This window comes from Nerophis lumbriciformis, linkage group LG28 (genome assembly GCF_033978685.3).
Source record: "Nerophis lumbriciformis linkage group LG28, RoL_Nlum_v2.1, whole genome shotgun sequence".
NCBI lineage: Eukaryota > Metazoa > Chordata > Actinopteri > Syngnathiformes > Syngnathidae > Nerophis > Nerophis lumbriciformis.
The window spans coordinates 9,563,411-9,577,922 of NC_084575.2; the positions used below are offsets into that span (position 1 = coordinate 9,563,411).

The 14,512-nt window shown below is 40.0% G+C and overlaps 1 protein-coding gene across 10 annotated transcripts in view; it reads left to right on the forward strand.

Moving 5' to 3' along the window:
- Positions 1-14,512, forward strand: part of cadpsb (Ca2+-dependent activator protein for secretion b) — a 286,320-nt gene that overhangs the window by 255,804 nt on the left and 16,004 nt on the right. For all 10 annotated transcript variants that reach the window (XM_061923570.1, XM_061923568.1, XM_061923571.1 and 7 more), the window contains 2 exons: positions 10,163-10,195; positions 10,295-10,402. In XM_061923570.1, coding sequence (XP_061779554.1) covers positions 10,163-10,195; positions 10,295-10,402 — 141 coding nt within the window. The remainder of the gene's footprint in view (positions 1-10,162; positions 10,196-10,294; positions 10,403-14,512) is intronic.

Sequence of the window (14,512 nt, forward strand, 5' to 3'; positions counted from 1 at the left end):
TCCCACGATAGTTAGAACACACCCTCCGGTTCCCCTTTTTAAAGGTTGAAGGTATTTCTCATAATTCTTCTAGCTTGGACTTTGTAAGCACTATTAATTTGAACTACCTCTTAAACTGGATCATATCAGTACATTGTTTAACTTCTTTGCTTAATCCATTCCATAGTTTAATTCCACATACTGATATGCTAAAGGTCTTAAATGTTGTATGTGCATACAAATGTTTCAAGTTAGTTTTTCCTCTAAGGTTATATTCCTCCTCTTTAGTTGAGAAGAATTGTTGTACATTCTTGGGGTACAGTTTATAGTTTGCCTTGTACATCATTTTAGCTGTTTGCAATTTTACCAAATCGTTCAATTTCAATTTTTTTGGATTCAATAAATAAAGTGTTTTTATGTTCTCTATATCCAACATTATGTATTATTCAAATTGATCTTTTTTGTAACACGGTTACTGAATGAAGTTCACATTTGTAGTTATTTCTGCACAATAAGTCAGATATGGTAACACTAGCGAGCAATAGAGAATATGGAGTGATATTTGGTCCAAAACATATTTTGCTTTGTTCATTATTGAAATATTTCTTGCAACCTTATGTTGCATATTTTTATATGAGATTTCCAGTTAATTTTATCATCTACTGTTACACCCAAAAATCTAGTTTATTTTAGTCTACTCCGTCTATTTGTATTTGTGTATGATGCTCTTTTCATGTACGTACATGGAAGAGAATGCAGTGCGTCAGGTAGGATGCAACATGAAGTTATGCTGAACGAAATGTGGCGGTAATTTTAATGTTGGCCTTGGCTTGTCATCAAAGTAGGTCTATGCGATGTATAATATATTATATATTATTATACATAATATATTTCGATGGTGGTCCGTGCGGTCAAACGAGACATTTTAGCAGGGTAATGCCCACAATCTGTCCCGACTCCCGACTAAAATATTGCTGCGTAACTTTACAAATACATTTGGCTAATCGACATCAGTAAAATGTGGCATAAATACTTAGTAAACTATCTTGCAAGAAGCATAAACAAGAGAAACCTACAGCGTAGGACTCGTCGATTGCCATTTGAAGTTCCTTGGAGTAGGATTTGGATTCGGCTGCGTATCTGGCAACCTCAGTCATGGAGAGTGGGAGGGGACTACAGAATTTTGACCGTGATTGCAGTACCATTTCTGTCCACATTACTACATATTAGAGATGCGCGGTTTGCGGACACAACCGCGGAGTCCGCGGATTATCCGCGGATCGGGCGGATGAAATTAAAAACAATAAGATTTTATCCGCTCGCGGGTCGGGTCGGGCGGATTAATTAGATTTTTTTTTTATTTTTTTTTTTTTTTTGTGGGTGGCAGTTAAACCAATTCGGAAATATATATACATAGTTAAATGTTGTTACCCACATACGAAAAACGAGCAGGCACCTGCTGCATATGCCACAACAGAAGAAAAAAAAAGAAAAGAGATGGACACTTTTACGGAGCGGAGAAGGGACGCCTCGCCGGGGTCCGGGACCGAGGCCCCTTTCCCCGAGAGGGCCCCACCGGGAGCCGTAGCTGAGGCGATCCGCGAGAAGGGCCCGACGCACGTCCAGGGTCACTACCGCGCCCACCGCACCGACACCCCGCCTCGTCCGCTTTCGCAGTGCGCTCACGAAAGGGGTGGGGCTCACCCTGGTTGATATAGAGAGCAGGACGGTGGCCATGGAATTTCATTTAAGGTTTGTGATAAACCATCAAACTCATTCGTTAAAAGGACTCTATAGTAATATAAAGCGAATTTTTCTGGACATTATCATGCAAGAAAAGTTTATTTTTGGGATGGCGATCACCGCGTAATGATTTTTAAAGGTTGCATTACATTATTAACTGTCCCATGTGATCAGCCAGTGCGATTGGAAGTCCATGCTCAATTATTGCCTCCGTAAATAAAACTTCGGCATTTATCACATCCAAAGAATCTGTTTGGGCGACGAAAAACGTTGAAAGTTTTCCACTTGTATCGCTAGCAACGGCATTAGACTTGTGTTTTTTTGTCCCAACGTGGTCTTTTACATCGCTAATTCCTCCGTGTCCGATCGAAAAATCTTGTCTGCACAAGGTGCAATTCGCGTAGTTTTCACCCTTTTTTTTTTTTTTTAAATTAATATTAGATATATAACAACGGGCGGATGGCGGGCGGGTGCAGTTCTGATCAAACGTTACATCGGGTGGATGGCGGATGGTTGACGACTTTCTGACGCGGTTGCGGATGAATTAAATTGCCTATCCGCGCATCTCTACTACATATGGCACCTTTAACTCACGGCCCGTGTTAAGTAAATAAATAAATAAAGACTACAAATTACAACACCTGCTGGATCCGTTGTAGCAATGTACTTGTATTGGAAGGGGCATTTCAAGCAAAAGAGAGACAGGAAGTGTCAACAATGAGACCACTACGCTGCTTCATAATCAGTGTCTGTTTCAGAAAAGCAGATTCTTTCACATGTTCTAAATGATAATTTTTATCTTTTATGATGCTCCTGGAGTCTGAGCGGCTTGGGCCAAACATGCAACAATGTTGATGTCTGCATGCTTCACTTCCCTTATCTATGCTATTACTGCCATCAGAAGAGTCTCACGCTTGGAAGATATCATGAAAGGAAAAACGTTCACTAAAAAGAACAAAAGCGATGTTGTCTTTCCTCAGCGTGGCAACGCGTGACGAGCGATTCGTATCGAATTATGTACTTTTATGGGTACTGACCAAATTTCTATTGGTACTACTGGGTATTGATTCACAGGAAATCAAACAATTCAATATTTCGGTCCCTTTGTTGCACGTGACGTCATGTCCCGTTGCAGACTCAAACACTTAGGGTCTAATTTACTAAGATCCAAATACCTGGCGCTAAACAGCAGAGGTGGGACCAAGTCATTGCTTTGCAAGTCACAAGTAAGTCTCAAGTCTTTGCCCTCAAGTCTCGAGTCAAGTCCCGAGTCAAGACAGGGCAAGTCCGAGTCAAGTCCAAAGTCAAGACTGGAAAGTCTCAAGTCAAGTCCCAAGTCCTGCATTTTGAGTTTTGAGTCCTTTCAAGTCGTTTAACCACAGACTAATATATTTACACAGATTGTGTATGCTTTTAAAACGCTGTATTTATTTATTAAAACAAGTGCATTTGAAATTGCAGGGGAAAAGGTAGTGCTGACATTGCACTTCAAAATAGCACTATTAACCAGTCATTTTAAACATGTAACTCATTCCTTTACAGAATAAACACATTTGAAAAAAACAAGTGCAACTGTACTTATTTGCACAAAAGTGTTAACATTGTATTTCCATGGCATATTGCATTGTAACTAGTATCCACAGCAGTTTCTATCCTGTTCTTACCTTATCTCATTGATCTCATCTCATACTGTATGTGTGTTTATGTGTGCGTACACATGAAAAACATAACAAATACATGAACATAACAATGAACAGAGTTGTACTTTTTAGATGTCAGGGCCCTATGCAATATGTACACATATTCTTAATATAGTATACATTTTAACTGACCTTTATTTGACTATGTTTGTCTTTTTGTAGGTGGCTAAAATACGCGGTGCTGCTGACCACCGTCTAACGTTACGTTACTGTGTGTGATACATTGACTAACGTAATGTTACTGTGTGTGATACATTGACTAACGTTACGTTATGTATAGGTACCTCATGCAACCCTGCTTAAAAAAAATCACTTGACAAAAAGTATGAATAAGGTAGCAAACTGCAGTGGACGCAACATATTGCAGTGTTTGCAATGACGTTATAACCATAGATATCTTATAAGTAGACGCAGCACTGGTTGCTGTGACGTGAGCAATTTGGCCGCCATCTTGAAGTGCTGATGAGGAGCCGGCGAGCAGCCTAAACTGACAGTTGAAAGGTAGAAAACAAAGATGTTCAGCGTTTTCCTGCTCAAATGAGCGGACTGTTGAAAATAGGAATCGGGGGATTACTTTTCACAAGTAAAATTTAACATTAACGTACTATTGGTTGTATTTTATGAAAATAATATTACCACAGAGTTGAGAAGGATCAAAGATCTTCAATATTTGTATGTGAAAATCACAAAGAAATCTTCTGGGGGAGGATGACGCCCCTACAGGGGTTTGGTTTACAAACTTTCAGCCCAACCTAAAACAAAATTCACCAGCCGCCACTGATTATGATGCATTCTTATTTTAGGCAAAGTATAAGACAATACTTTCTTAACAATATAATTGTAACCAGGAATAAGTCTTCAAGTAACAATATTCAAACACTAACATTGTTGGGTAAAACAGAATTTGGTTTTATTCTGAACCCAGTGAAACAGATTGGTGGTTTTAGCTGATATGAAGACTTTCAGGTGTTTATATATGTTTAAGTATTTGGCAGACGCTTTTATCCAAAGCGACTTACATAAAATAATACATATAAAACAATCACTGCAACCATTATCATTTAAGGGAAGAATGTAATAGAAAATATCAATACAAAGTGTCAAGACAGAATAAACTCTCTACTGCTGAAGCAACAGAGATACAGTCAATAGGTCCCTAAGATATATAGATGGATACACGCATATGTATATATAACCTAATCATATTGTTTCTTCAACTTAAAAATAGCTGACCGTTTTTTCCCCCTTCTCTGGGATTATATTCCCAGTTTTGATCTCGGACGTCTGGTCACTTATAGTGTATAAGAATATTCTATTACTGTTAAGCAAACTATGAATAATAAAACACGCCAAAACATGTGTCTGTTATCATAGCTACACGTATGACAAAAAAGCGCGTGAAAATCAGTGGTATTCAGTGAGGTAAGATGAATGAAATGCGCTGACAGTTCATTGCTCCTGCCAAATGAATTGCACTGAGTGGAGCGGATCACCACTCCAAGATGGCGGCCCCGCGCCTCGTCTGCGCCAGTAGGCAGTAGCGCTCCATGCTGCGTCTACTTATAAGATGTCTATGGTTATAACGTTAGCAGTGAGTTTGCAGCCTCACTGATTTAACTACACAGACAATAAAAGTCACGTTACTTAGCCAATAAACGTTATCTTACATTCAAAACTTACCCTTCTTTGTGCAACTTCAAATGTCGAACGAAGTTGGAAGTTGTTGCGTCTCCGTCTGTAATATTCGAACTGCGTGATTTGCATACGGCAATTCGTTTTTTGTTGACCAAGTCGTAGTTTTTATACCCGAACGAAACCAACTTTGGCATAATTGTTTATCACTGGCACGTTGTTGGACAACTATTCTTCATTGGTTGTACTGCAATTTGATTGGATGAATGCTGTGTGATGAAAACAACGTAGATCTAATTTGATTGGCTGTTGTACTGACAGCACACCAGCTGACAGGAACAACACGCTGATAGACAGACGAAGAAAATGAAAAATACGGAGCGCTCCCAAATAACTTTTTAAGCTTTGGATTTTGGGGAAAGTGGCAAGTCATGTCAAGTCAAAAGGCTCAAGTCCAAGTGAAGTCACAAGTCATTGATGTTAAAGTCTAAGTCGAGTTGCAAGTCTCTTCACATTTTGTCAAGTCGAGTCTAAAGTCATCAAATTCATGACTCGAGTCTGACTCGAGTCCAAGTCATGTGACTCGAGTCCACACCTCTGCTAAACAGTGTGTAAATCTATAAAATACCGTGTGTATTATTAGTGGGCGTGTTGCGTGCGATCTACTAAAACTGCGTGTACAATTGAAAAGTGGTGCAGACCGCCTTATTTGAATTAGGAATTTGCGTGTACAAGTACTATACAGGGCATCAGCACAGAGACACTCTCATTTATTTCACATTCATAATATCATGCTCCTCCTACATCAAATCAACTTTATTTATAAAGCACATTTAAAATTTACCACAGGGGTAGCCAAAGTGCTGTACAATGAACAGGTTAAAAGATAAAACGAGTACCGAGCAAACACAACACAACACAAACAGAACACGATAAAAAATAAATAATTAAAATAGAATTAATAAAAACATAAAAACATAAAAACAGGATCACAGCAGGTGTATTATGGGGCGCCATTGCAGGATGGATATCACTCAGTGTTAAAAGCCATGGAATAAAAGTATGTTTTTAAGAGAGATTTAAAAACAGGAAGAGAGGAGGCTTGTCTAACACTCAGGGGTAGGTCGTTCCAGAGCTTGGGAGCAGCAACGGCGAAAGCTCTGTCACCTCTAAGCTTCAGCCTTGTGTCATGTGGCGTTTGGCTCATTTGTCAAAAAAGCAGCAGACATGTACGACTTTTTATATGCTTTTTAGCAGTCAGGCAGTGCATCTACATTGATACCACCTTTCTGCTTTTTCTTTTTACCGCTGAAGGTGCATGGGAGTGGGGCTACACTTATGTGCTCAAGACACAAAACATGCATACTTCAAGAAGATTGTATCATATAGGAAATATGTTAGAAATATATATTCTATGTGAAGAAACAAAAAAAATATTAAATGACACCAAAACCCATGAATTGAATTTGTTTTAATCAAACAAGTCGCATCTAGCAGCAATTCAATTATACAAACCCCGTTTCCATGTGAGTTGGGAAATTGTGTTAGATGTAAATATAAACGGAATACAATGATTTGCAAATCATTTGCAACCCATATTCAGTTGAATATGCTACAAAGACAACATATTTGATGTTCAAACTGATAAACATTTTTTTTTGTTGCAAATAATCATTAACTTTAGAATTTGATGCCAGCAACACGTGACAAAGAAGTTGGGAAAGGTGGCAATAAATACTGATAAAGTTGAGGAATGCTCATCAAACACTTATTTGGAACATCCCACAGGTGAACAGGCAAATTGGGAACAGGTGGGTGCCATGATTGGGTATAAAAGTAGATCCCGTTAAATGCTCAGTCATTCACAAACAAGGATGGGGTAACGGTCACCACTTTGTCAACAAATGCGTGAGAAAATTGTTGAACAGTTTAAGAAAAACCTTTCTCAACCAGCTATTGCAAGGAATTTAGGGATTTCACCATCTACGGTCCGTAATATCATCAAAGGGTTCAGAGAATCTGGAGAAATCACTGCACGTAAGCAGCTAAGCCTGTGACCTTCGATCCCTCAGGCTGTACTGCATCAACAAGCGACATCAGTGTGTAAAGGATATCACCACTTGGGCTCAGGAACACTTCATAAACCCACTGTCAATAACTACAGTTGGTCGCTACATCTGTAAGTGCAAGTTAAAACTCTCCTATGCAAGGCGAAAACCGTTTATCAACAACACTCAGAAACGCCGTCGGCTTCGCTGGGCCTGAGCTCATCTGTGATGGACTGATACAAAGTGGAAAAGTGTTCTGTGGTCTGACGAGTCCACATTTCATCTCCTAATTCTACGTCAGAGATCACGTGACTGGCATGCTCGTTAACTCTCAAAATGGCTCAGGAATCTCTGTGAGATTGATACTATTTTGATCATATCTATTTATTCACAAACTTTGTGAGTCTTTTTGGTGTCCGAATTCAGATATATGTGATAATAGCTTCAATACAGAAGACCCTATTCTATTTTACTGGTACTTTAAGTTATTGTGCACCAGACACTTTATTTTGTTAAAAACATGATGTAGCATTCAACACCACAAATGTGATACAATGTAGGATTTACAACAGCACTAGCAAATTCTACATGTAATAAGATATGTTTTATAAAAATTAGGGATGTCCGATAATGGCTTTTTGCCGATATTCCGATATTGTCCAACTCATTAATTACCGATACCGATATCAACCGATATACAGTATGCAGTCATGGAATTAACACATTATTATGCATAATTTGGACAACCAGGTATGGTGAAGATAAGGTACCATTTAAAAAAAAAATCATAAAATAAGATGAATAAATTAAAAACAATTTCTTGAATATAAAAGAAAGTAAAACAATATAAAAACAGTTACATAGAAACTAGTAATTAATGAAAATGAGTAAAATTAACTGTTAAAGGTGTAACGACTGGGTCGCGTAGTGATGCGGATGTGGTTCTCCCAAGGATGCAGACGGCTTCGGACACAGCTTGCAGGTAGGAAAATGATTTATTGAAAATATAAATCGTACGGGGATCAAACAAAAGACGTGCAAATAGCAAAAGGCAAAAACAAAAGGACTAGCGTGGGAGCTAGCAGGAAAAAATAGCATAGCATGAAATCTAAGGAGTCGTTAACAGTTGTATGGGAACAAACTACGAAGCCAGACAGAGTGAGGCCAGAGCAAAGATTAAATAGCCCTCTGATTAGTGCCCGGGCAACAGGTGCGCGTCCCGAACACTAACCAGAGGCAGGTGCGTACAATCTGCCGTCATGGCAACAGAAACAAACTAAACTCAAGATGCTGAAAACACGTGACACAAACATAAACAAACTATGATCCGGGCAGCGGATCGTAACAAAAGGTTAGTACTATTAGTGGACCAGCAGCACGCACAATCATGTGTGCTTACGGACTGTATCCCTTGCAGACTGTATTGATATATATTGATATATAATGTAGGAACCAGAATATTAATAACAGAAAAAAACAACCCTTTTGTGTGAATGAGTGTAAATGGGGGAGGGAGGTTTTTTAGGTTGGTGCACTAATTGTAAGTGTATCTTGTGTTTTTTATGTTGATTTAATAAAAAAATAAAAATAAAATGATACCGATAATAAATAAAAAAACGATACCGATAATTTCCGATTTTACATTTTAACGCATTTATCGGCCGATATTATCGGACATCTCTAATAAAAATGTGTTATTGTGTTTACTTTAGTAACACACTGTAAACATGTGTAGTTCTTTCATCTTTTATCAAATCAAATCAAATCAAATCAACTTTATTTATAGAGCACATTTAAAATTTACCACAGGGGTAGCCAAAGTGCTGTACAATGAACAGGTTAAAAGATAAAACGAGTACCGAGCAAACACAACACAACACAAACAGAACACGATAAAAAAATAAATAATTAAAATAGAATTAATAAAAACATAAAAACATAAAAACAGGATCACAGCAGGTGTATTATGGGGCGCCATTGCAGGATGGATATCACTCAGTGTTAAAAGCCATGGAATAAAAGTATGTTTTTAAGAGAGATTTAAAAACAGGAAGAGAGGAGGCTTGTCTAACACTCAGGGGTAGGTCGTTCCAGAGCTTGGGAGCAGCAACGGCGAAAGCTCTGTCACCTCTAAGCTTCAGCCTTGTGTCAGGGACCGTCAACAGCAGCTGATCGGCTGATCTTAAGGATCGTTTGGGGCAGTAAGGCTGAAGGAGGTCGGAGAGATAGGTTGGCGCGAGGTTGTTTAGACATTTAAAAACAAATAAAAGGAGTTTAAAATGTATTCGGTAACGCACAGGGAGCCAGTGAAGGGACGCTAAAATAGGGGTGATGTGCTCACGTCTGCGGGTCTGTGTTAGCAGACGAGCAGCAGAGTTCTGCACGAGCTGCAGGCGGGCGAGGGAGGCCTGGCTAATGCCAACATACAGGGCATTACAATAATCAAGACGAGTCGAGATAAAAGCGTGGATTAATTTCTCAAGATCATGTCTTGATAGAAGCGGTTTCACTTTCGCTATTTGGCATAATTGATAAAAGCTTTTTTGAACGACGCTGCTGATTTGTTTTTCGAATTTAAAATCTGAGTCAAACTTTACCCCCAGGTTTGTGACAGAGTCGCTGAGATACGGGGTCAGAGTGCCGAGGTCAACGTTGGGGGAGGGAGAGCGACTTGGACCGAACAACATAACTTCTGTTTTATCTTCATTTAGGCTCAGGAAGTTAGCTGAAAGCCAGACTTTGATGTCGTGCAGGCAGTCAATAAGACGTTGAACCGTGTTATTTTGTGCCATGGGAAAATAAATCTGGCAATCATCGGCATAAAAATGAAATGCAATACTGTACTTCCTAAAAATAGAACCAAGGGGGAGAAGGTAAGTAAGTATCGGATTGGGAATCGCTCGGGTTGGATCTGATGCCAAAACAGTTAATCAGGACATCCCTAAGCACAAGTACCACCATGTGTTATACTTCATGTGTCATACTTATACAACACATTGGAAAGTGTATTTCTAAAAACCCATCTTTTGTTTTGTTTTGTTTTTTTGTTTGCTTTTTCAGGTGAAAGCTGCATCCAAGTATGTGGACGTACCTGTAAGTGCCAGCCTGGACACCTTATGACTTTGTGCTGCTGACTCTGTCATGTTGCTTTGTGGAGCAGTAAGTCAGCCAGTTGTATGCTTGTTTCCGCAGAAACCCGGCATGGACGTGGCTGACGGCTACGTGACCTTTGTGCGCCACTCTCAGGATATGCTGCGTGATAAGGTCAATGAGGAGGTGTATATAGAAAGGTTATTTGATGTAAGTAAGATGCCGTCTCCTCCGCTCAAGCAAGGGAGGGGCCTACAAAATGTGGCAAAACAACCGAGCTTAGAGGGATAAGTCCCATTTGATATTTCCAGAGCAGGAAATGTGTTTGTGTCTGTCTTTCTCTCCTCTTCTTCATCTATCAGTCTCAGCTGCTGCCCTCTGCATTCTGGTTTGCATTGCCACAGTGCTTTTGGGCCTTTGTCTATGAACAAAAACAATTTACAAAGAGTCCATAAAAGCATCCTCCAAAAAAAAAAAAGGATTATATGAAGCAGTGCTCTCTGGCAAGAACAACATGATATTACATGCATGCACATGTCAGAAACACAACACCACTTTAGTTCAGCTTGGGGGTGTCCGAGGTGTGGCCTGCGGGCCCCAAACCTGTTTTTATGACCAAAATATGTCGGTCATTGTTGGTAATCCGTTCCAAAAGATCAGACGAAAACCGAGTTGTAGTCAGGCTGAATCCATTTCTCCCAAAATAAATCATTTAAATCCAACTAAAATGAATATTTTGTAAAGAATATTAATATATTTGTGAATTACATATGAATGCCCCAAGTACCTCGGAGTCTTGTTCACGAGTGAGGGAAGAGTGGATCGTGAGATCGACAGGCGGATCGGTGCGGCGTCTTCAGTAATGCGGACGCTGTATCGATCCGTTGTGGTGAAGAAGGAGCTAAGCCGGAAGGCAAAGCTCTCAATTTACCGGTCGATCTACGTTCCCATCCTCACCTATGGTCATGAGCTTTGGGTTATGACCGAAAGGACAAGATCACGGGTACAAGCGGCCGAAATGAGTTTCCTCCGCCGGGTGGCGGGGCTCTCCCTTAGAGATAGGGTGAGAAGCTCTGTCATCCGGGGAGAGCTCAAAGTAAAGCCGCTGCTCCTCCACATCGAGAGGAGCCAGATGAGGTGGTTCGGGCATCTGGTCAGGATGCCACCCAAGCGCCTCCCTAGGGAGTTGTTTAGGGCACGTCCGACCGGTAGGAGGCCACGAGGAAGACCCAGGACACGTTGGGAAGACTATGTCTCCCGGCTGGCCTGGGAACGCCTCGGGATCCCCCGGGAGGAGCTGGACGAAGTGGCTGGGGAGAGGGAAGTCTGGGCTTCCCTGCTTAGGCTGCTGCCCCCGCGACCCGACCTCGGATAAGCGGAAGAAGATGGATGGATGGATGGATATGAATGATGAATAAAATGCATATATTAGGAGTCTCGATTGAAACTTTTTCACTTCTAATACGATACTGATATTGGGGCCTTGAGTATTGACCGATACCGATATTGATCTGATATTATACCAAAAGGAATCATGTATACTTTTATTATTTTGCATAGTGGAATGTTAGAAAAGGTGAAATTAGTCAAACAGAGAACAATAGGTATGAAAAACCCTACATACGTAATTAGAGATTTCCGATAATATCGGACTGCCGATATTATCGGCCGATAAATGCTTTAAAATGTAATATCGGAAATTATCGGTATCGGTTTAAAAATTATCGGTATCGGTTTCAAAAAGTAAAACGTATGACTTTTTAAAACCCCGCTGTGTACACGGACGTAGGGAGAAGTACAGAGCGCCAATAAATCTTAAAGGCACATAATATCACATAATATCTACGGCTTTTCACACACACAAGCGATTGCCACGCATACTTGCTCAACAGCCATACAGGTCACACTGAGGGTGGCCGTATAAACAACTTTAAAACTGTTACAAATATGCGCCACACTGTGAACCCACACCAAACAAGAATGACAAACACATTTCGGGAGAACATCCGCACCGTAACACAACAGAACAAATACCCAGAACCCCTTGCAGTACTAACTCTTCCGGGACGCTACAATATACAACCCCGCCCACCTCAACCTCCTCATGCTCTTTCCGGGAGAGCATGTCCCAAATTCCAAGCTGCTGTTTTGAGGCATGTTAAAAAAAAGAATGCACTTTGTGACTTCAATAATAAATATGGCAGTGCCATGTTGGCATTTTTTTCTCCATAACTTGAGTTGATGTAATTTGGAAAATCTTGTTACATTGTTTAATACATCCAGCGGGGCATCCAGCCTTTCAACACTGCCGTGATAATAACGATAACCACGATTATTTTGGTGACAACAACTGTGATATGAGATGTTCACATCGTTACATCCCTAACGATTCATAATTTGTATTTGACGGAAATTAATTCACCAATTAACAGCGATAAACGAGAGACGACTCAATTAAAGTCAAACAATAATGTCATATATTATCAAGTGAAATGAAAGGAACATTTTTTTAAATTTGGATTCTTTAGAATATGACAACAACACAGTTAGTTCTGGAGGCAACATTGTAGCCAATTAGACTGTGGACTGACAATGATTTTAAACATTACGTAAAAACGTTTAAATAAGCTGGAGTTTTCCATAAAAGTCTTTATATGAAAAAAACGGAATAAACCGCGTTTCATCATTTTAATGACTACGACTATTAACTAAACTACAGAGAGTAGCAGAGTTTTAATAGAGAAAATGTGTTTAGACTTTATTTGTATTTTTTTTAATTATATTTGACAATATGACATACATGTTTTACAATACAGAAGTACCTCACCTTAACTTTAGAGTATTTCGAGATACGAGCTGTCGCTCGGCTTTTCATTATGCTTAATGTTTGTTGTCAATTTTGGACCTTATGACCGAATGAGACGGGAAGACACCAATTGGAACGCACTAAAATTGATTTAAAAGTCGTCATTGGTCTGCTGGCAAAAGTAAGTATTTAGATTATTATTACTGTATTGCAAAATACAGTTGGTGAGTTTTTGCATTATAAATCTTGTTCGTATTACCATAGAATTTTTTTTCCATAACTTGAGTTGATGTATTTTGGAAAATCTTGTTACATTGTTTAACATGGGGGCGGTATGGCGTAGTGGGTAGAGCAACCGTGCCAGAAACCTGAGGGTTGCAGGTTCGCTCCCCGCCTCTTACCATCCAAAAAAAAAATCGCTGCCGTTGTATCCTTGGGCGGGACACTTCACCTTTTGCCCCCGGTGCCACTCACACCGGTGAATTGAATGATGAATGATAGGTGGTGGTCGGAGGGGCCGTTGGCGCAAATTGCAGCCACGCTTCCGTCAGTCTACCCCAGGGCAGCTGTGGCTATGAAAGTAGCTTACCACCACCAGGTGTGAATGATTGATGGGTTCTACATGTAAAGCGACTTTGGGTACTTAGAAAAGCGCTATATAAATCCCAGTTATTATTATTATTATTATTAATACATCCAGCGGGGCATCACAACAAAATTAGGCATAATAATGTGTTAATTCCACGACTGTATATATCGGTATCGGTTAATATCGGAATCGGTAATTAAGAGTTGGACAATATCGGAATATCGGATATCGGCAAAAAAGCCATTATCGGACATCTCTATACTTAATGGTAGGTATGAAAAACACTAACCTATTTATTATTAACCATCTGGAATGGACTCATGCTGTATTGAGTTGAAGTGGAGTGGTAATTGTTTTTTGATGACACCTAGTGGTCACAATCATTAATTAAGTTAAGCTCTTGACTCAGGAGGTTAAATGATGCGGACACATTTAAAAAAAAAAACCCCAAACAGAAATGGAGTCTCCAACACATTTCACAGAACGATTCACAGTTAAAGTAGTTTGTTCTGTTTTGGCCGTACGAGGTCTGACTGTATTGTTCCATAATTCATAGCATTCAGAAGCAGACAATGATTTGAGTTGGACACCCCTGGTTCAGGCAGACTTAGAGTGTTGAGAGCACTGACTTAGAACAAGATAATCCTGAAGGAGACATTACAGTGATGTGTGGTTCTGAAGACACATACTGTGTGTTGTGTGTGCTTTCACCTCATTGTTCCTAGACGCACATCTCTGCAGGTGCGTTGCCAGGAAGTCAGTCGGTTCGCACTCAGAATTTTTGTGCGGGAGCTCAATAAATCTATGATTTCTATTTTTTTTTTTTTCTCTGCTTTTGTGTGTGTGAGGAGGCCCACGCTCGGCCCCTCCTTTGTCTGTGTCCTCACGTCCTCCCGGCGTCCTCATGTGGTCCCCAGAACGCTCC